General features: G+C 47.2%; 1 protein-coding gene across 4 annotated transcripts; it reads left to right on the top strand.

Moving 5' to 3' along the window:
- The first annotated feature begins 351 nt into the window (after nucleotides 1–351).
- Nucleotides 352–21,519, top strand: GDI1 (GDP dissociation inhibitor 1). 4 transcript variants are annotated; one of them, XM_055003290.1, is made up of 11 exons: nucleotides 352–459; nucleotides 1,702–1,809; nucleotides 5,394–5,493; nucleotides 6,192–6,326; nucleotides 7,434–7,632; nucleotides 15,151–15,282; nucleotides 16,094–16,193; nucleotides 16,881–17,052; nucleotides 17,362–17,506; nucleotides 19,672–19,726; nucleotides 19,890–21,519. In XM_055003290.1, exons 1-11 carry the CDS (start codon nucleotides 415–417, stop codon nucleotides 20,040–20,042), a joined length of 1,344 nt encoding a protein of 447 aa, XP_054859265.1. In that variant the 5' UTR covers nucleotides 352–414; the 3' UTR covers nucleotides 20,043–21,519. The 4 variants fall into 4 exon arrangements, with proteins under 4 accessions (XP_054859265.1, XP_054859264.1, XP_054859267.1 ...); XM_055003289.1 differs by having other exon boundaries at nucleotides 1,702–1,830; XM_055003292.1 differs by lacking the exon at nucleotides 352–459 and adding an exon at nucleotides 3,447–3,568 and having other exon boundaries at nucleotides 1,717–1,809.
- The last annotated feature ends 847 nt before the right edge of the window (nucleotides 21,520–22,366 follow it).

The following is a 22,366-nucleotide window of genomic DNA, read 5'->3' as shown; positions in this document are numbered from 1 at the left end:
TGCTACTGCAGACTAACCCGGCGGAACGCTCTGGATCTGTTTGCTGCATCGCGCGGAGGTTGGAATGAATGAGGGGAGGGGCGGGGGAGACCCCTGGCAGCCCTTTGATGCCACGATGCGCAGGAGGGGGCGGATTATTTTCTTCGGCAAAAGGATCCGACGGTGCTGTGCTGGTTACCAAGGCAAAAAGGGAGGGAGGGGCTGGCCGGAGCTGGGCGCCCTCCCCCGCGGAGAGCAGCGGCCGAACCGGGACTTGTTTCTCGGCGCTCGCCTCCAACCCCGAAAAGCGGCGCGGCGCGTGCGCACCAAAGAGCGCGAGCGGACGGGGCGGCTCCCTGCGGCGGAGGGATCCGGCCGGGCGCAGAGCGCGGCGACCCATCTTGGCTCCGCTGGGGCGGCTCCGCGGCGGACGCCATGGACGAGGCCTACGATGTGATCGTGCTGGGCACCGGCCTGACCGTGAGTCGTCCCCGCGGGGCCCCGCGCCGCATCCCGGCCCGGGCCCGAGATCCCCCCCCCGTCGCGTTGCCTGCGGCCTGGCCGCTCCCTCCGCGCTCGAGGCGGCCCTTCCTCCTCCTCCTCCTCGCGGCTGACGCGCCCGACAGGCCCCGCCGGCACCGCGCCCCCTCCCGGCCTGGGGCGGGCAGCCTCTTCGCTGGGTTCTGTCGCAGGCCAATGGAGACCCGGCTCAGCCGCCCCCCCTCCCCGGAGTCAGCTGGTCCCTTCGGGGGGGGCGGCTCTCTTCAGCCCCCGTGCCCGGTGCGCCCATCCCCCGCGGCCTCCCTGGTCGGCCCTGCGGCCCCAGCGCAGGCCGGGGGGGGGGCGGTTGCGGCCCCCGCTCGCCGCCTCCCGTGGCGCGTCCCTGTCGGTTGCGCGGGTGCCGCCTACCCCTTCCCCGCTGTGGATACGCGCAGCCGCATTCCTCCTCTGCGTTGAGAATCTGGCACTTGATAGCTGTGCATAAAGGTCTTGCCAGCGAAGTGCGCTTCACCGTGAAACACACTTCTCCTTTTCTGGTAGGAGAAAACGTAGTCCACATTTCTCCAAGCAGATCCTTGTAGAGTAGGAAAAGCTTACTAATGATCTTTTAGGGTCTCTATTACGTCAAGATTCTTTTGTTCCTTGCAAGCCTCCTTTTCTCAGCTCTGGCCTTTTTATAATCTTAGACTTGTGGCATCCATGGTACGTTGCAGAACTGAATTAATTAATATTACTGTTCTGCCTGCATGGTATCCCTTGGTATGATCTAACAGAGAGCAGTAACCAGCCCCAAGTATATGTTGAATGTTCCCCTTTCCACATTGCTTCTGGAGGGACTTTCTACCATGTAAACCAATTCAGGCCACTTTTTCCTGCCATCATTAACCTGGAATTATCCAGGAGTCTGGATATGGTTTCCTGGATCAGATCTGGGATGCTCTGATTTGATTCTTGAAAGCTGGATTGGCAGAAATCCAGCTTTTTTCCCCGAATCCCAGATCTAGATCGCGCTCCCCTACTACACCAGAGCGCGTGATGGCGTGGGCAGAGAGAACAGCAAGCAAGAAGGCAGTCAGCCTCTTCCACAGGCACCTGAATCTCAGGCTGTTGCTTCTGTTTGGGGGGCTTCTAGGACTGTTCCACAAAGGCTGCAGTGTGGGAGGGGCAGACTCTGAACTAATAATCTAGAGAGGCCATAATCTTCTACTCCTTCTATTTTAGGAATGTATCCTTTCGGGCATTATGTCTGTGAATGGGAAGAAGGTCTTGCACATGGACAGGAACCCCTATTATGGTGGTGAGAGCTCCTCGATTACCCCCTTGGAAGAGGTAGGAGATCAGCAGTACTTTGTATGTATCAATATGGCAAGTAGGTCAGAGAGGTGGCATGCTGCAGACTAAGCACATAAATATTTCTTGTACCATGAACTTGATAGGTGTGGTTGCTCATGTCTCTTAACTAGAGATGCTTGCGGAACAAAAAAAAACTGAACCAGGAGGTTCGTGGGTTTCACAAACCACGGACCACGGAATGGACCAGTTACGAACCAGTTCATGGTTCGTGGAGTTTAAATGCCCCTTTCAGGCCTTAACAGCGGCAGGGAAAGGGGCATTTAACAGTTTAAAGGGCGATTCCTCCTGCCGCCTGCCAGCTGATAGTTTAAAGGGACCTGCCCTTGCAAGTCCCTTGAAGGGGCAGTTTAAATGGCCATTTCCCTGGGGAAATGGCCATTTAAACTGCCGCTGTAAATATGACCCAACGAACCAGTATACAGTTTGTGGACGTTCTGTGAAAAGGAGCTTCCACGAACCCTGGTTCATGAACCCCGAACTGGCCTGGTTCGTGGGGTCTTTCGGGTTGTGTTGAGGTTGGTGTCCATCTCTACTCTTAACTGTACACCTTCATCTCCAGTGTAGCGCCTGGCAAATAGTGCTGACTTACCTTTTTCAGAGTTGCTGTAAGGGTTATTGTAACAATGTATCGGGATCGCTGTGAACGCCCCAAAGGACTGTATGCATATTTAATAGTCGTATTTTATGTTGCAATCATTCATATTTCCCAGGAACCCTTTTCCTGGCAAAAAAACGGAGTGCATTTTACATGCCAGAGTTATCGCTAAGTGCTAAGTGTTCTAAATGCTAAGAAAACCCATTGTTTTGCACTAGCGAGCCGAGAAAATTGTAGTGGTTAAAGCAAGATAAGTTTGGGTGATGGGGTAGGGAGAACTCCCTTATTGATAAGAGATTTTCTTTTAGGAAATTTGTATCTCATCTTTCTATCTGTACAACCATCATTGTATTTGACATATATATGCTTATATATATATATATATATATAAGTAAAATCAGATTTATCTAAAACATTTATATTCTGCTTTATTTCCTCAAAACTCAAGGTGGCTAACAGTGCAACAGCACAGTTCATTAAACACAGCTACAGAACATAACAGCGCCATAAGGGCTCAGGGCAAATGTACAAGGCAGCTAATTCAAAGGCTCTGCAGAGTCGGTGTGTCTTTAGGTGGCAGCAGAAGGCCATAAAAGATGCTGCCAGTCCTTTCTCCAAGGGGGAGGGAATTCCATAACCCAGGGGCAGGGGCTGAAAGTTTCTGTCATGGGTTGCCCTCAGCTGTGCTCCTGCAACAGAACACCAACAGACAACCTCTGAATTCCAGGCTGGTTCATGAAAGGTGAGGTGATCCTTCGGGTACCATTTGGGCCTTTAAAAATCAAAATCAGCACTTTAAATTATCCCGGAAAGAGCTTGGGGGCCAAAGCTGCTGGTAACGCACTGGTTTTGCATGTTCATCACAGCAAGTTCCAGATGAAGGATGTGCATTTTTTACCATCTTGTCCAGAAAGCATAAATGAGAAACTGACGGCTTCCAGTGATAGTCCCGCATAGAGTGTAGTGTCTGATTGTTACCCAAGCCACATGCGACAGTGACCAGATCTACTTTCTCTAGGAACAGCCACATTTGGTGAACTAGCCTAAGCTGGTTAAAGGTGTGCCTTGCCACTTCCACAACCTGTTTATCCAGTGATGGATGCAAAGGAGCACAATGAAACAGCAAGTTTGATCTTTCAGGTAGATGGAAAGAGAGAGAGTTGGGTATCGTTAGTGTATTGATGACCACCCCAGGTCCCTTGATGATCTGTCAGTGGTATTACGTAGTTATTAAACAACATGGGAGACAAGATAGCACTCAGTGGTATCCCAGCAGCCATGGAACATAGGACATCAGCCTCCTGGCCCATCTCCCACCCAAGAAGGAACAAAGTCAGCACTCCCAGATCCGTCCCATCCAAGGTATCCAGAAGTTTGCCATGGTCAGTGATACCAAAAGCTTCTGAGAGAACTACTGAGGATGCATTCCTTTTGTTGGCCGACTGGTGTAGGTCATCAGCCAAGAGAGTTTCTGCCATATTTGGGCTGGAAATCAGGCCCAAAAGGGTCTTCGTAACGTGTTTCATTCAAAATGACCTGGAGCTAAGAAGTGACTGCTCTTCATAATACTGTGCCCAGAAATGGCAAATGAGAACCAGGCCAAATGTTGCTTAAGTACATTTGGATCAAGTGGTCAGGGTAGGGGTTAGACAAAGCCTTACAGGTGCATTTTTAAGGCTTCATGAGGCTTCTTTACAAAAGACCTCAGTCATCTGACTCATCCTTTGGGCTAATCCCCAGGAGGGCTATGAAGATCGGGTGGAGGCTTTCCCAGCTCGCAAGTGTTCTGTCTACATCCTTGGATGGTACTAACTGAAAGGTTATGCCTATGAATGTGACAAGTGGAAATTTCATCCCACTTGTAATTAATTCTACCAGGTAATGAGGTATATTATTCCAGATGACTCTGCTGGTCACCAATCTTGAATCTTGTGCAGAGCACCCAATGGAGGATGGGGTCAGCTGCATGTGTAGGGCTCAGTGGCAACTGAGGGAGTCCTCTGGCCTCGGCGGACAGCATAGTCTCAGCATAGATACTTAAGTCTCCCAGAACTATAAGTCTGGTAATTGAGATGGAGTTGTACACTATGGCAAGCCACTTCTCCACCCACCCCCCCAGTCTAGTGTGCTTTTCCACTGAGAAACCTGGCAGGCTCAGTTGCAGTAGTTCAGCTCCCCCTCCTTCCTTCAGTAAGGTCTCTGTAAAGCACAGTACGCTGGCTTAAATCGTGGATGATATTTGCTACTGTTCTCCCAATTGGCATTCAGCAGCAGAACATCAGATGACTTACTGCCAAGGGTCAGAAGGGAGACAAGCTCACAGTTGTCTAACTTTCCTTCTCCCAGTTTGGCCTATCCAGTTCCCATCATGGTTCCTGAGTTGCCAAATACACCAGAGGTGAAGCTACTCCCAGTTTTGAGCATCATCTCTCCCATCTCCTCATACACATATTACTCTGAGACCCCAAAACATACTAAAAGCTGCAAGAACCAAAACAGAGATAAAAACCATCTTTTCCCACTTGAGAGGCGTATGAAGGGGGAATATTGAGGGCCTGTTTCTGAACCACGAGGTTTTAAGAGTGTAGTGCCATCCCAACTGGCCCAAGCTAAATCCACTAAACCAAAAGGACCTTCTCATCCAGGCCAAAATGTTCTCCCACAGTGCCATCATTCTGGTTGCGGCTGCAAGACAGGAGGCCTTGGAGGGAATAGGCAAAGGTTTTAAAGGGTCTTCTAGAAGATCTGACAGGTGCTCACTGTACCTTCTGTCTTACGGGAACTAGCTACATCCACTGTTGTAAGGGGTAACAACTTTTCTCTGGCTGATACATCACATTTTCTTGGGCTGATTCATCTCCTACTGTTGGGCTGCATTGACATTTTATGCCATAAGGTATTCCTGAATTGAAATGTGTGTGTGCGTGTGAGTGTGTGTGATGCACTGTCTCTCCTTGATCACCAGCTCTACAAGCGCTTTGAGATTGCTGAAGGCCCCCCTGAATCTATGGGCCGCGGCCGGGATTGGAATGTTGACCTGATCCCTAAATTCCTCATGGCAAATGGTAAGTCCAACTGGCTCAACTGTCCTGAGACAAGGCCCATTTTCGTAAAGGGAAACAAGGATGAATTGAAGGAAGAACATCTCCATAGGAGGATGATACACAGAAGTGTAGGCTAGACCCCCTGTTGCAGTGTTTCGAGGTGCATTAGTGTGGGCCAGAACTATGTAGATAATTGGCTCGCCTACCTCACAGGATAGCTATGAGGAGAAAATAAAGGAGGGGAATTCCTTGGAAGACAAGCAAGAGCGAACTCATAATAACAGACCTAGTAAGTAACTGAAGTCCTTGAAGTTCTCTTACACCTCACAGTTCCTCCTGTGCTCTTCTGTTCCGACAAACCTGTCTATTTGGTGAGCTGATAACCTCATAACTGCAACTTCCAACGGAACAGTCTTTATACAATGAAACATGAGCTACGTATGGAGCATCATTGCCTGATGTGGATAGCCCAAACAAACCCGATCTCATCAGATTCCCGAAGTTATGCGGGGTTGGCCTTCGTTGGTTATGGGATGGGAGATGTCCAGAGAAGACCAGGGCTGCTATGCAGAGGCAGGCAATGGCAAATGACTTCTGTTAGTCTCTTGCCTTGAAAACTCCAGCAGGGGTCGCCACAAGTCAACCATGACTTGATGGTACTTTCCTCCACCACCAGAAGGGTTTAAGGGCCCAAATGAGGTTTTTCTTTCCCCAAACAGGTCAGCTGGTGAAGATGCTGCTGTATACAGAAGTGACGCGCTATCTAGACTTCAAAGTGGTGGAGGGCAGCTTTGTGTACAAGGCAGGGAAGATCTACAAGGTGCCATCAACAGAGACTGAGGCTCTAGCATCCAGTAAGTGGGCCTAATTTAACATACAACCAACACAGAGTTCTGCTGTCAGACCTCCAAGAGACATCTTTGTGTGCATCGATGTTAGTTTTTAAAGCTCCTGATTCGTTGTACAGCCCTGAAATGGGCCTTCCAGCTTTAAAATGGTGAAAAAATAGACATTCTAGAACAACTATAAAAATACAGTGGTAGCCTTTGCAAAGCCATTCGAGAGTAGAACTACTCGCTTAAAAGAAAGCTTGCGCTGAGTGAGAGCTGGGGGTAGATTTCATTCTCACACCAGCAAAGGCCTTCCTTTCGGAAGGTATAAAAGTGAGCTGTCCATCCCAGAGGAGCTCATCCTGTGTACATCTGCATAAGTCACCGTGCTGGGCCTGGCGCCTCGTGAGGGCGAGTGGTTGCGCTGCACCTCTGCATAAAGAGCTGCTGCCCGAACGAAGTGAAGCAGCAGAATAAGCTGCCCTGAGGCTGATTGGGGAAAGGCCAGGCCAGAGACATGAATGATTCAGAGACACTTGGGGTGCCCACTTGCATTTGCAGGAGCCTTGATTTGTCTCACAAATGGAAGCCTTAACAACAACAACAACATTCGATTTATATATCGCCCTTCAGGACAACCTAACACCTACTCAGAGCGGTTAACAAAGTGTGTTGTTATTTTCCCCACAACAATCGCCCTGTGAGGTGGGTGGGGCTGAGAGAGTAAAGTCAGGTCCCTATTTTATTTATCCCAAGTGTGATCTGGGGTTTGGGAGTCCAAGGAGTGACTTGATTCTAATCTTTATGCCTACTTTATACCGAAGACACCAATATAATACTGGTAAATCACCACTGGGGGCAGGGGGCTGACTCAGTACTCCTCCCTTCTCCCTGCGAAGATACCATAGTAGCACATTTGAAGTTATGACGGACGGTGTCAGCCCACCGGTCCATCTCACACAGTGGGCTCTCCAAAGCTATTTTGCAGCCCTGCTATATAAGATCCATTTAATTAGAAAATTGAGGGGTGAAGTTGGGACCTTGTGCATGTGTTCTGCCACAGACACCCCATTATGCCTACCCCCCCCCCCCCCCCGCTTTTATAACTTCAGCTCCCTCACTGTCTTGCAGATCTCATGGGTATGTTTGAGAAGCGCCGCTTCCGCAAGTTCCTGGTCTTCGTGGCAAACTTTGATGAGAATGACCCGAAGACACTGGAAGGGGTGGATCCACACGGCACCACCATGCGTGAGGTCTATCGACGCTTTGACCTAGGCCAGGATGTTATTGACTTCACAGGTCATGCACTAGCACTCTACCGCACTGATGAGTGAGTGATCTGTAGGCTTGTAGCCCTGGAATGTCTGCCCTCCCCAGCTCCCTCCATGCCCCTCCCTCCTGGTTTAGCTGCTGTCCAGCATTGCTCAGCTTGTGCTGTAGCCTGCAACGGAGGCCTGGATGGATCATCATAGGCTTGTCCCACACTAGGTTTTACTCCAATTAGGTGTCCACACTGAGCAATTGTGGCCTTTTTAAGGATCTGCATGATGTCGTCCCCTAGAGAGACATTTTTCTTGTTTTCCTGTGATCTTTCTCAAGACTGGTTTGGTATGATGTTTTTGAAAAGTTCTCAGAGTGTTTTTATATGCCATATTGATGGGAAAGTGTGCATTTGTGCAAGTCCTGACCGTATACCACCATTTTCCATGCTTTGCCTACCACCACCCCCCCCCCCCCACCACCATTGGAGAGGTTTTTTAGTAGTTGATATATGACTGTAGCAGTGCATTTGCCAGTTCCTTTGAATTCCCAACTTTCATTTTTTTTAAAAAAACCCAATTTCTAGCCCTTTTCATAGTAAAGTTATGCATTTCTCCTTATATTTCTGAAAAAGAATGGACTAGAGGCTAAAAATAAATGAAAGCTGGGGATTCAGAAGACTTGGTAGGTACATTGTTATGGGGTTATAAAAACCTGTCAATTGTTGGGATTTTTTTTTTAAAAAGTCCTCTGGTGGAACTGGGAGGGGAGTGAACTGCAGCTGTGGGGAGTTCAGACAAGAAAGGGGTGGGGGGAAATGGTGTGTGGGCGTTCTGTTGCAGGGGTGGCCAAATGGTGGCTTGTGAGCCGCGTGTGGCTCTTTGAGCCATATTTTGCAGCTCCCAGAGGCAGCCCGCCCTCCCTCGCCATGCCAGTCGTTCCTCTGCGGGTGCCACGCTCGGCCAGCCCCACACTCGCAGCACCACCACCTTAGCACTTGGGAAGAAAGGGAAGGGGACTGGAAGCAGGAAGGAAGCGCAGTGGTAGCCCCGAACTTCCTGCTTGTGGTGGCGTTTGCATTGCTGCCTTCAAATCTCGCGATTGGTGCGAGGAAGGTCCACACATGTGCCGCCCCTCGCGTGCCGAAGTTCAGCGGACGTATTGCTGCGGCGCGTTAGCTTGGGTGGAAGCCCTGTTCACGTCGCAGAGGACTGGCTTGCTTGTAAGTGCGTGTGCACAGGACTGCTGACGTGGAGGGGCATGTGCTTAAGACTGTGTGGCTCCGCTTTCTGATCTCTCAAGCCTTCAACCATCATACGCCCCCCACACCCCCTTCAGCCAACTAATCCCAGATTGGGGGCTGGCCTGGGTGGCTGGCCTGGTGGCGGCATTCGCATTGCTGCCTTCAAATCCTGTGATTGGTGAGTGAGGAGGGTCCATGTATGTGCTGCCCCTCACATTGAGTGTGCTAAAGTTTAGTGGGCTTACTGCTGGGGTGTTAGCTCGTATGGAAGTCCCATTCGCTGCACGGAGGACTTGCTTACCTGTAAACACGTGCATGCAGGACTGCTGGCGTGGAGGGGCATCTGCTTAAGACTGTGTAGCTCCACTTTCTGATCTTTAAGCCTGAAATGTTGTGAGGGGCAGTTTTCAGGACCTGTGCCAACATTCTAAATGCAATTTAGTGTAGTCTAAAAACTGGCACACAAGCACAGTGTATTTAATAATGTGTCTGTCTTTCTTTTCTTTTTCTCTTTCCATGCCTTTCCCTCCCTCTCTTTCCTTTTTTTCTTCCTTCTTTTCATGTCTTTCATATTTTCAATAAAAATGTTCAGGTTGCCAGGTCCAACTCGGAAAATACCTAGGAACTTTGGGGGTGGGGCTAGGAGACTTCGGGAGCGGAGCCTAGCAAGGATGTGACATCACTTTTGTGATGTCACTTCCAGATCAAAGGTCAGGTGCTAGCACTTCTCAAGCTCCACCCCCTTCCGATGATGTCACTTCCAGCATATTGACCAAAATCTCTCACCTTCCTGCGATGTCTCTTTCAAGGCACAACCCCGCCTCTCCCTCTGAAGTCACTTCAGTGCATCTTGTCTTGCAGCTCTCGGGTAGCTGAGATTTATTCTAAGTGGCTCTTACATTAGGGAAGTTGGGCCACCCCTGTGAATGCCTCTGCGTTGACTGAGGCAAGGAAAGCTACACGGAGAATTGCTGCCTGAGGAATGAGGCACCCTCAAAGATATTCAGGGGTTCCTTTTAACTTGTTTGGGAGATTTGGGGAAAGTCCCATTAGACAGTGATCAGGGTTTTTCTTTTTAAGGGGAAAATACAAGGATCAAATTACAAATTAAAGTATGTTCCAGATAGATATTTATTATCAGTGTACACAACGTTCAAGTTAAAAACATAGGGTCTGAATAGCAGGCTACATACATATGTTTAAAACAGGTAAACCGTTTTCCGTACACAGGTGATGATATGGTCAAATGACCACCACTATGACCAGATGCATTTCAGCCCCAAGACCTTCCTCAGTGGTCAGTTGTGCAATATTTATGGTAAACAAACACACACACACATCCAGAAACCAGTATAAAAATGCTCCTGATACTCTTACCTAAAAATGCAAGAGGAAAAAGGAGGAAGAAAAAGTTTTTAATGTTAGTAACCACCATACTTTAAAAATATTTTTTAGAAAAACAAAGAAGTTTTACCTCTTGTATTGTATGGTGTAATACAGATTATTGCAGCAGGCCATGGACAGCTTCACATAGTGACTGCACTCACACAATACTCTTCATTTGATATTCTATAAAACAAAAATTACAAATGAACTAAATATTCCATACAAAACTTTTTAAACCCCGCAGGGCTCTGCACAGGGCTCTCCAATCTCCCTTACAAACCTGAGGCTTGGTTTCCAGTGTTTCTGAGTGTGTTCCATCAATCTGCAGTTACAATCAAGTGGTACTTTAATCTCATGACGTTCAGCTATATGAAAAAATAGAAGCGTGATGCAAATCTCTGGCACAGCTAGGGGCTCAAATTTGCCCCAGAATTGGCTAATCTAGAAAACAAGTACATCTTTCTAGAGGGGAATACCTATAGAAAGCATATTGTTTTTATAAAAGACTCCTTCTTAATTTGGAACAGAACTAAAGAAACTGGTGGATTTTGGTTCATTCATAAATATTGTACAATTGACCACCGAGGAAGACCTTGGGGCTGAAATGCCTATGGTCTATTTTAGTGATGATCATTTGAGTGTATCATCATACGTGTATAGAGAACAGTCTACCTATTTTTAAAACTTTTTATTTTTGAAATTTTTTTGTTTTTATACAAAGTTAAACACTACAATTCAAACTCAACTTTACAATATAACAAGAAAGCAAAAATAAATGTAAGTGAAACAGTCAAGTATATACACAGGTTAGGGAACCTACAGGAGATACATCACTGAAGTGTCCGCAGAGCAAGTTTGGGAGGGTAGTTCATATCTTGAGGTAGTCACTCAATAACTGAAAGGGTCCACTGGATACAGTTTGCATGGTTTTATATCTTGGCTAAGCATATAGTCCAGAATTGATATCCCGTCTTCCCAGAAGCTTGATTCGTGACTTACTGAGTTTGCTTGTCTAAGTTGATAAGTTATTTTTTTTCCGTGAAAAAATGGTCCCAGATTTTGTTATGCCACAATGTGATTGAAGGGGGCTTGGAGTTTTCCCACAAGGTAGTTATAGTAGTCTGAGCTGTGGCTAATAGTGAGGCTATTAAATCCCTCGGCCCTCCTGGTCGGTCTTGATTGGACCAAAGATCCAACTAGCAGAACTAGTTCAGGTTTGGGGGGAATTTCACATCCTGTGATTTGTTTGATGCATTTAAGTACAGTTAACCAGAACTTCTCGACGACCTTACAAGTCCACCAGCAGTGAAAAAAGGAACCTGTATCCCCACATAGCTTCCAACACTTTGGGGAATTAGATATGTTTATGTAGTGGAGTTTGGGGAGGGGGGTAAGGTACCACCTTGTCCGTAATTTAATTGATTGGGTTTTGATATTTATGAACCTGGATTTGAAAATTGTTGAGTTCTGTCCCCCATAGCTACAGTTAGGGCTAATAATATGAATTCATCTGACATCCATATATCAAGGGAAACTATGCAACGTTGCCCTCTTTCCCCAATTTTGTTTGCCATTGCCATGGAACCTCGGGCCTTTGCTATAAGGACAAATCCTGAAATAAAAAGTACTACAATTGACAGACAGAAATATAGGATCAGCCTATTTACTGACGATATAGTCTTACTATATAACTGAGTAAGCGTATTTCAGACAACTCACTTTATTCCCTGGTGGACCACCAGAGGGCGCTGCCATGGAGGGAAGCCTAGGCAAGGCATCATGTCCCTCCAGAAAATGTGCCATGGTGGGAGGCCCAGGCCAGGAGCAGGATGGGAGTAGGTGGCAATCCCCGCCAACCGCCTTAACCCAGCTGGTATTAGGAGCGGAACAGATGGCAATGCCCACCCAACCCCACCTTAACCCAGCTGGTATTAGGAGCACAGCAGGTGGCAATGCCCCCCCCCCCCCGCGCATTAACCCAGCTGTTATTAGGAGTGGAGCAGATAGTAATGCCCATCTCCCACCATAACCCAGTTGGTATTAGGAGTGGAGCAGGTGGTAGTGCCCACCCACCCCCACCTTAACTCAGCTGGTATTAGGAGTGGAGTAGGTGGCAATGCCCTCTCCCCACCTTAACACAACTGGTATTAGGAGCAGAGCAGGTGACAATGTCCACCGCTCGCCTTAATCCAGCTGTTATTAGGAGCAGATCAGGTGGAATTTCCCGCCCTCCTTCACCCAACTAGGATCAAGAGTGGAGCAGATGACAATGCCCCCGCCTTAACCCTCCCCCGCCTTAGCTGGTATTAGGAGCTGAGCAGGTGGCAATGCCCATCCCCCACCTTAACCCAACTGGCATTAGGAGTGGAGAAGGTGGCAATGCCCTCCTCTGCCTTAACCCCGCTGGTATTAGTGGCGGAGCAGGTGAGAATGCCCACCCCCCACCATCACCCATTTGGGATCAGGAGTGGAGCAGGTGGCAATGCCCACCTTGCATCTTCACCTGGCTGGGATCAGGCGCAGAGCAGGAGGCAATGCCCTTCTTCACCGAGCTGGGATAAGGAGCAGAGAAGGTGGCAATGCCCACCCTCTTCAACTTAACAGAATAAGCCACTGAGCACTGAGGCAATGTCCACCCTGTCTTCACTCTACCGGAGTCAGGAGCCAAACATGCAGCAATACCTGCCTCCCCTTCAACCTGCCGGAATCGGGAGCAGAGCAGGTGGCAATGCCCGCACCCCCTTCACCCAGCTGGGATCAGGAGCAGAGCAGATAGTAAAACCCGCCACCCACCTTCACCTATCTAGGAATCAACATTCCTCTTAAACTAAGTGAAATTTGGAACCAGATTTTTTTTTTAAATTTTTTATTTTAGTAACAGTCATAACAATACGAAAAGAGATAAGCAATACAATACAGAACAGTTCAAAACACATATAACAAGAAATCAGCAATAACTTGCAGTATTCAAAAGGAACTCTAACGATAGGGTCAATAAACAGTTATTGAATGAATCTCAGCTTCAATTGTTTCTTTCTCCCTCTCCCTTTATTTTTAGTGATCATAACATATATATATAACCTTAAGGTGCAAAACCTGATGATTGGTTTGAGGTCTAGATAATAATAGTCAGTGGGTTAATTACTCTATGTCAATTGTCAAATAAGGATTGGTGTAGGTGGCTAGGTGCCTGCAACTCATGCTCTGCGGTATACTTATAGAATAACATCCATTTTTCATAAAATCCTGAGCTTTTATTAGGGTTCTCCATATTATGCAAATTATTAGTAATCTTTTCAATAATAAAGAAATCCCAGACCTTTAGTAACCATTGATTAGCAGAAGGCTGGTGCTGCTTGTTCTAGTTTAATGCGACTATGTTTTTTGCTGCTGTCAATAGGGTCGTAACTAAATCCCGTTCTGGTGTTGAAAACTTTGGCAGGTTGGAAAAAAATTAATCTAACCTGGCTGGAAAAAATTAATCTGATAAAATCCATAATCGTCCCCCAAATTTTATTTTTAGAGCCCTGCCCATATTAATTAGGCCTACGACCTTGGAAGCATGGCACAAATTATTAAGTTCTTTTATTTGGGACAGGAAAAAACAAAGGATTAGACATTTTGTCATGTGTGGTCATATTATGTAAGGAAGACTAGGCATGCCTGATGTCAAATTATACTATGATACAACACACTTTACATATTTATCACTTGTGCTTAATCATAAATTTCATTTGGACTGGAAAACTATAGAATGCCATTTTATGTTTCCAAAGCTGCAAGCAACCATCCAGAACAACGCATCTGAATGCCCTCCAAATGTCACGAAAAATGTCTTTTTACAATCTGCACTGGAAGCATGGGATAGAAATAGGTCTGATTGGCACCTTCTGTATCTCCTCTCTCTCGCTTTACGGGCCGAGCTTGGTTTGAACCAGCTATGCACCAAGAATCTTTTAGCACTTGGAAATTAGAAAATTTAACTAGGCTTTTTTCCAAGCAAAAAATTGAAATAAAACTACGCAACAAGGTTCTGTGGTTTCAATATTTTAAAATTAATCATCTCTTTAAGCCACCCTCCATGAAAAAAAGCATTGAACCGCAAGACAACTGAATTGGAGTTTTTATGCTTGAAAAGAGCAATTGCAAGGGTTTTCTGTTCTAAAATCTATAGATTATTGCTCCTAATCTCTAAAACTAAACCCTTCTCCTATCTAATAGCTTGGGGGAAAGATTGCAATATTAAATGTTCAGACACCCATTGGTCCAAAATTTGGAATTCATCAATCATAAAGTCCAGATCAATCAACATTAGAACTCAGTCTATTAAGCTTTTAACAAGGTGGTATATTACTCCACAAAAACTCAATTATTGCAATAGCATCTCAAAATGTTGGAAACTACGTGATGAGACGGGTTCTTTTTATCACTGTTGGTGGACCTGTAAAGTTGAAAAGAAATTTTGGATAGAAATGCTTGAATGTATTACGCAAATTACAGGATACGAAGTCCCATTTAAACCTGAGTTGATCCTGTTAAATCTTTGGACGGATCGAGACGTACCGTCGGGCTCCAAGAGGCCTCATGGCATCTGTTTTCTGCAGCCCAAACCCCCATAGCGTCTGTGTGGAAGAACCCTCAACCCCCTTCCTGCAATCTGGCACAATAAAATTTGGGACCTTTTTTAATGGAAAAAATATCCTACCAATTAAGGCAAGCCGACTCGATTAAATTACTATCGAGCTTTTGGGAAGACTGGCTACCAGTCTTGGACTATATGATTGCCCATGAGATAAATCCATGTAACCATTAGATCCCTTCAGTATCTAAAAAAACTGCTTTGATTACATACCTGTAATATATTTGTTAAATATAAATGTCTGGTTCTCTTGCCCTGCCTACACCCGTTCTGTTTTCTGTTTAGTGGGACTGAAGTCACCATTTCTCTTTGCTTTCCAGTTACATGGACCAGCCCTGCTTGGAGACCATCAATCGCATCAAACTGTACAGTGAATCCCTGGCCCGCTATGGCAAAAGCCCCTATCTCTACCCACTCTACGGTCTGGGGGAGCTCCCTCAAGGTTTTGCCAGGTACTTCATCTCCTGTGGCATCTCCTGCTTTTTGGCCCATTGGGACTGAGTACTTGTTACTGATGTTCACTTTTTTCTCTCCAGATCTGTTACCAAGGAATTTAAATTTTAAATGGATTTGCCAAAACGGTTATCTACAATTTTTGCAAGAAGCACATACTTTATTCTGAACTTAGTGTTTCCTATTGTGCATAATCTTTGTTGTTGTAGACATTGCTTACAAGGGGTAATAGAGGTGGAAAAAGGAAGACTAGTATACGAAGGATGAGGGGGATTCTTCCCTTGAAATAAAGGCACTGCGAGGGAAGTGTAGATACCGAGGGGGAGCACAGGTGTTGTTCTAATAAAGCGTTATAAAGCCTGTCTGCATTCACAAGTCTACAGACTAGACATTTGGCTTTGTTTTAATACACAATGTAAAACTGGCAAGGATTTGTTGTATTTGATACTGTATTTTTGTTTTTGTTGTGAGGTACTTTAAATGGTTGTTCTGTATTTCTGTGGAAATGTCCAGATTTTTTTTTTAAATCTTGTAATTAGTACAAGATTGATTTTATCTTGTACTGTTGCGGTGGCTTTCTTCTAATGAAAGGGTGGTGGTGGTGGTGGTGGTGATACCAGGTAAGGAACACAAACTCCTTGTTGTAGTTGGAAGTACCATGAAGACGAAAGCCTTGGAGGGAAGTAATCCTTATACATGTTGGATTGGCAAAGCATCTCCGCCTTTGCAGCCAAACCGCCGTCTTGTTTGTGTTTGGAGGTGCAGGGAATAATCTGATGAATGTCCCCTTCCTGTCCCGCTTGCCCACAGGCTCAGTGCTATCTATGGTGGCACCTACATGCTCAACAAACCAGTGGATGAGATTGTCATGGAAGGTGGCAAGGTTGTCGGGGTCAAATCAGAAGGAGAGGTGAGGATGGGAAGCTGGCCACAGAAAGCTAGTAGGGGGCGACTGGATCACTCACAGACATTGCCCATCGGAGCCGTGGTGGCAGGGAGGCTGCACTGACTTGTCAAGTGCCACATTTTGAAAGAAACACTTTCAGTCCAAAAACTCGTTTGAATTCCCGTTGCCTGCATCCTGCTGCCCCATCCTGTGCTAATCTAGAGAGCTCACGTGAACTGGCAGCAGCTGCAGTGGGAATTGCCCTTCCACAAGGCGTGCGTTCATGCCAAAGCCTAACACAGCTATTTCCCCAAGATGCTGGGGTAACTAGCTGGGGCCAGACCTCCTTCAGGCCTTCATTCAGCAGAGAGGGGCTAGGTCCGCGCCCTGCCACTGAGCCTTTCTGAAGGCTCCTGGGTGCAGCAAGGGTTCCTCTTTCTCTCTCTCTGACTCATTCTCTCCAGCTACCTCCCTGTTTCTGTGGATTTGTTTAAATTCACAGAGCATGTGGTCCAGAATGCATTGACATTATGTGTTTGTGTCAGAAAATGTTTTCCTAATGTCTCTCTTTAGGATCTATACCAGATAGACCATTTGTGAGCTCTAGATTCTCTTGAGCGTCCGACTTCTAGAATCTCATGTGGTAACATGCAGGGCAAGAGGCTGGACCTCTTCTGTGTCCCTCCTGATGATGCCAACTCCCTTGCCTAGGTGGCACGCTGCAAACAGTTGATCTGTGATCCCAGCTACGTGCCGGATCGAGTGCGCCCAGCAGGGAAGGTTGTCCGTGTCATCTGCATTCTGAGCCATCCTATCCGTGGCACCAACGATGCCAACTCTTGTCAAATCATCATCCCCCAGAACCAAGTGGGGCGCAACTCAGGTGAGTTCAGAGAGGGACTGAGAGGAGCGTGTGGGGAAGTGGCTGGCGGTAGGGGCAGGACAGCTGTGCCTTTTGAGCTCCTGCGGCCTCCGGCGTGGTGGTGTTACAGCAGACCGGCTGCCCTGACAGTCCTTCTGTTTTACCCAGCCAAAGTGGGAGGAAGGGCCTGGCAAACTTCTAGGTGGACCAGGAATTTGAATCCGTGTTTCGAGAAGTCCAAAGCCCCTCTGGCTTTTACGAGAAGGGACTTTGCCATTTTGAACATTCATCGAGGCTTCTGATACTTCCTTTGTTTTCTTCATGTCACAGATATCTATGTCTGCCTCATCTCCTCTGCCCATAATGTAGCAGCTCAGGGCAAGTACATTGCGATCGCCAGCACTACCGTTGAGACTGACTCCCCTGAGAGCGAAGTGCAGCCGGCTCTTGAACTGCTTGAACCTGTTGACCAAAAGTGAGTTGAGCAGGGCAGGCAGGGCTGCCTGATTGCCCGCACTACCCAAGCAGCTGAGCGCACACAGTTCTGTAGTTCATGTTGGTGCCAGCCGGCAGAGGGATGGGAGCAGGCAACAGACATAGCCATGGATCGTCACCCCAGCCCAAACTAGTGTAGTCACTGCCCAAGTCCAGAGGCCTTCTGCAGAGGCTCAGGCAGCCCCACTGCCTTGCTCCCTGGTGGGACCATTGGAGCTGTTGGGAAGGGCTTGGTTTGTACCTGTTCTTGCCTTCCAGATCTGCGCTAGTTGGGGTAGCCAAATGCTTCTGTCCAGCCCTGCAGACAGGAGAGTGGGACAGGGCTTAAGAGAGAGTCTGTTACAGCAAAGCAAAAATCTAGTGGCACCTTAAAGACTAACAGCACTTTCTTCCGCATGAGCTTTCGTGAGTCACAGCTCCTTCAGATATGTGAAGGGGAGATCATTCTCATGGGGAAGATGGAGGGGTTGTTGGAATTTAATCATAAATCTTTCAAGTGCAAGTTCTCTGTTTAAGGAGGAATTGAGGTAGATCAGTGTGGATCCCCCTCATAAATCAATAGAATTAGCAGTTGCGCATCATGGAAGATGAGAGAGGGTTAGCAGTCTGAAGAGATAAGCAATGATGAAGTCGGATAAATAAGGTAAATACTGCTCAAGGAGAAGTGATCTAAAGTTTAATTAAAACTAACTGATATAGGTACTAGGTTGTAGTCTGATAAAACACGTTAAGAACAGCCAAATGTTTTTCAGGATGATAGCCACAAATGTGCCAAGGGTTTTAATTTTGGATAATTCATATTGTAAACTGTAAACACAGGATGTAAATAAAGAATGGGAAGGGAAAGAAAATGAATATATGCAAACACTTGAGCATAGCAGCACTTCATCAACCGTTGCTAAAGGTGGTTCTCCACATGAGGAGCGTGTTAAGAAAGAATGCCTAAAAAAAGTTGTGTCCTTGGGGACTCAGCCAAAGAAGCAGGGAGAATGTGCCAGGGAGCTTGTGCCTGGCAGCGCCACTTCAGGAGGGGCTTTATGTGATCAGATGCTCCTTCCTACGGAAGGGAGAGGGCATCCTGTCACGTTTCTCCTGTGACGTGCTCATGTTCTATGTGTCGGAGCCCATAGGGTTAGCATCAGCTGTGCACAGCAATGCTCTTGCGCTATCTGGGGTACACAGTGTGCCATGTCACAGCTGGCCCCACCCACCATATCATGCCACCTCTTTTGGAGGGAGGTCAGGGCCAGCCCAAGCCAGCAGGCTAGTCTTGGTGAATTTCCTTCACCAAACTGGAAATCCAAATGGTTGCATGGTACTGTTGTTTCTGCTCTCACATTCTGCATCCGTATCCTGCCCTCATTGCTGGCAGCCAAGTCAGTAGGCCAGAACATGGGTGATCCACAGCAAAGCAGAATTTCTGATGTTGGCACCAGCTGAAGCTGGATTTTGCTTATAGTAAAGTAGGCTTTTGTGAGTTCAGGTATTGAATCCGGCCTGTGGTTAGTTGACTTGGCAGAGCTTCGCTCATCTGAACAGGGTCCCCTGCAGGTACCAGGCTGCACACAGGTGAAGTCAGCAGTAGCCTGTACACGGGTTTTCTCTATGGTGGCCCCTATCCTGTGGAGTGACCTGCCTGAGGAAGTCAGAAGAGCCCCCACTCTCCTGGCTTTCTGTAAATGATGCAAAACCGAACTATTCAAAAAGTATTTTGACTCAAATGGGAGGGCTGCATTGTAGGGATGGGGTCTCAGGTGCTTCACTAACAAGCTGGGGATCATAGACTTCATCATTTTTGCCGCATGTATATTACCTGCTGCTTTAAATATGTACTCCTATGTACAACCATTGCTCCATGCTGTCTAATGTTAGTCCTAGAATTGATTATGTTTTGCTTTAATATTTTCTACTATGTCTTGGATCCTTGCTAATCCCATGTCTTTAAACTTGTATATGTTTACTTTATGGTATTGTATTGAAATGTACTTACTTGATACTGATTGTATTAACCTCATACTGTGTAATCCGCCTTGAGTCTCATTGAGAAAGGCAGACTATAAATGACATAAATTAAAAAAAAATAAGAGAGAATGGGACCAAAGGGGTGTGTAGGTAATTCTCTTATATGTCTTTCTTCCTGTTTAGGTTTGTGGCCATCAGTGCCCTGTATGAACCAACCGAGGATGGCACTGAAAGTCAGGTGAGAACCAGGGGGAGGGGCGCATGTCTCGGAGAGGGCGAGCATAATAGCCAGGGGCAGAGGGGGGGTTCCGGAGAGCGGATGTATCTTTTCTGTTCATACTCCTCTCCTCATCTCATGCACTTGGTTTTGTTTTTCTCTTCCCTCCCCCCCCCCCCCCCAGATATTTTGTTCACGGTCATATGATGCCACCACTCACTTTGAGACGACATGTGATGACATCAAAGACATTTACCGGCGCATGGCAGGAGCTCCCTTTGACTTTGAGAGCATGAAACGGCGCCAGAATGATGTCTTTGGCGAGGATGAACAGTGACCACTTCTCTTTTCCTTCCCCACCCTGCCCCAGTTATACCCATGCAAGGGACCAGCCTCCCACTATGGACTCCCACGTGTCGTCCAAGACTGACTCTCTTCCGCCCCCCCCCCCCCAAATCCTCACCTGTGCTAGACTTTTCTCCACTGGGACCAGTCACCTTAAACTAGAGGGAGGAGCCCTGTTCCCAGCTTGCTTTTCCTTCCTGCCCCTCAGCAAGGGTCTTTTCTGCCTGTCAGAGTCAGATTTCATAGCGGCTGAAGCTGGGTAAGAGTTGGTAAAATTCGGAGTCCTGTAGGGATCCACCTCCTAAGACCCTTCCAGAGCCTGCAGAGATTTAGGGCTAGAGCTGCCTTGGCCAGAATTTAAACCCCAACAGCTCCTTTTCTCCCCTAAGAAAAAGTACGGGTGATTTAGAAGGGGAAGAGGGTAGGAGAACAAGTAACTCCACCACCACCACCTCTTTGCTTTTCGACGTCAACACTCCCCTTCCCCCCTGGTTTTCTCCCAACTGGGTTCCAGAAGCATGTTTTTAAAGACAGTGCTGCACACTTGGAGGAAGCGGAAGAGGGCGAGTCACGACAGAAAAGCAATGGGCATTCACTCTCACTAGAAAAAGAAACCACTGGGGATACACACACAGCCGCCCACAATAAAACGCATTCTTTGGTCCTTACTCCGCCTGCTAATCTCCAACCATCACCTCCTCCTCATCTCTCCCCCCTACGCTTAACGGCTGTGCCCCTATTATTGTGTGCATTGCAAACCCCCCACCCCCGATCCCAGTGAACTGGCTGCTTCCTTTATTGATGGCAAACTCTTTCCTGACCAGTGTCTGTATAATGAGCCTTCCTTCCTATCTTTGTTTCCTCTGATCATGTTGTGAACACTTGATTCCTCTGTGGCAGGAGGAGTCTGGAATGGCAGCTTCTTTTGTATGAGGATCTGGGAGCATGAAGAAACATTTTGGAACATCTTCTCAGCCACGCGTGCGCCTCAAGCCAGTTCCCCAGCCTCCCCACCCTGACCCGTTCGGGTTCCCACATGCCTCTCTGTCTTGCGCCCGTTTTGTTCCCTTGACCCCTCTTAGTTCCTTTTAGCCTACAGTGTGAGAAGATTTGTGTGTGTGTGTGTGTCTGTATGTCTGTATGTCTGTCTCGTGTGTTGGACATAGGGACAGGGTGGTGATTCTGTCCCCTCGCCACTTGCTGCCACCTGCTGTAACTTATTGTAACTTATTAATAAAGCAGGTCAGATTTTGTCAACACTCTTCACCATTAGCAATGTTTGGAAGGGGGTTCAGCCCTGGCACAAGTGAAGAGTCTGGGGGCCTGCCCTGTGTCAGAGGCTGCCTTCATCCCGAAGCTGGCTTCATGGTTAACAATCGGTCTGTAACTCTAGGGGGCTCTGGGGGGGGTCATCTCCCTCTACCCCGCAGCTGCTCAGTTGTCTCAAGATAATAAATCCATTTAGTCTGTTTCTGGCTCCTGTGTGGTACTGTGGTCATGGAGGTTAGAGGGAACGAAGGGCTGGATCTGAACGTCTGGCACAGGCTGCTGCTGCGGAAGTCCAGCTACAAAGTAAGATAGAAGTTTGGTCGGTGGCACCTTAAAGACTAAAAGCACTTCTTCCAGCGTCATGACCTGGTCACACTCAGGAGAGAAGGAAAATCTCTTGCGTGGAATAGGGGAGGAGGGAATGTTGGGGAGATGCCAACTCTCTACAAAAAGAAAACTGGCAGCCAGAAAAAATCAGCGATGAAACTGGCTTTATTTTTAACTAGATCCAGCCTTGCAAATTGAGACTTCCACTCTCTCTCTCTCTCTCTCCTGCTGCTGAGTGCCACGATTTCAAATACTGGGAGGACGAGCTTAGTATAAAGCAGGAGCATGAAGGTTTGCCAAAGAAATAGAGTGCAAAGATGCGTACAGGTCTTCAAAATATATTTTTCCTGCTCCACAACCCCAGGGAGATGTGCCCAGATACAGCTCTAATTGGCTTTTGAGAATAGAACTGGTTCTCCCACGCAGTCTCTAGCGACATCTAACATTAATAACATCCAATGTATATACCTCCTTTCAGGGCAACTTAATGTCAACTCAGCAGTTCACAAAGTGTATTGTTATCCTCACAACAATCACCCTGTGAGGTGGGTGGGGCTGAGAGAGCTGTGACTGACCCAAGGTCACCCAGCTGGCTTCAAGGAGTGGGGAATCAAACCTGGTTCTCCAGATTAGAGCCCTGCCACTCTTAACCACTTCACCAAACCAGCATCAAACTTACTTTCATTATTTGTAGTCCACCATTCTCACCGAGACTCATGG

The sequence above is a fragment of the Eublepharis macularius genome, chromosome 19 (genome assembly GCF_028583425.1).
Source record: "Eublepharis macularius isolate TG4126 chromosome 19, MPM_Emac_v1.0, whole genome shotgun sequence".
Taxonomy (NCBI): domain Eukaryota; kingdom Metazoa; phylum Chordata; class Lepidosauria; order Squamata; family Eublepharidae; genus Eublepharis; species Eublepharis macularius.
Note: the sequence above shows the minus strand (reverse complement) of the source record. Positions and strands in the feature narration are given on the sequence as shown.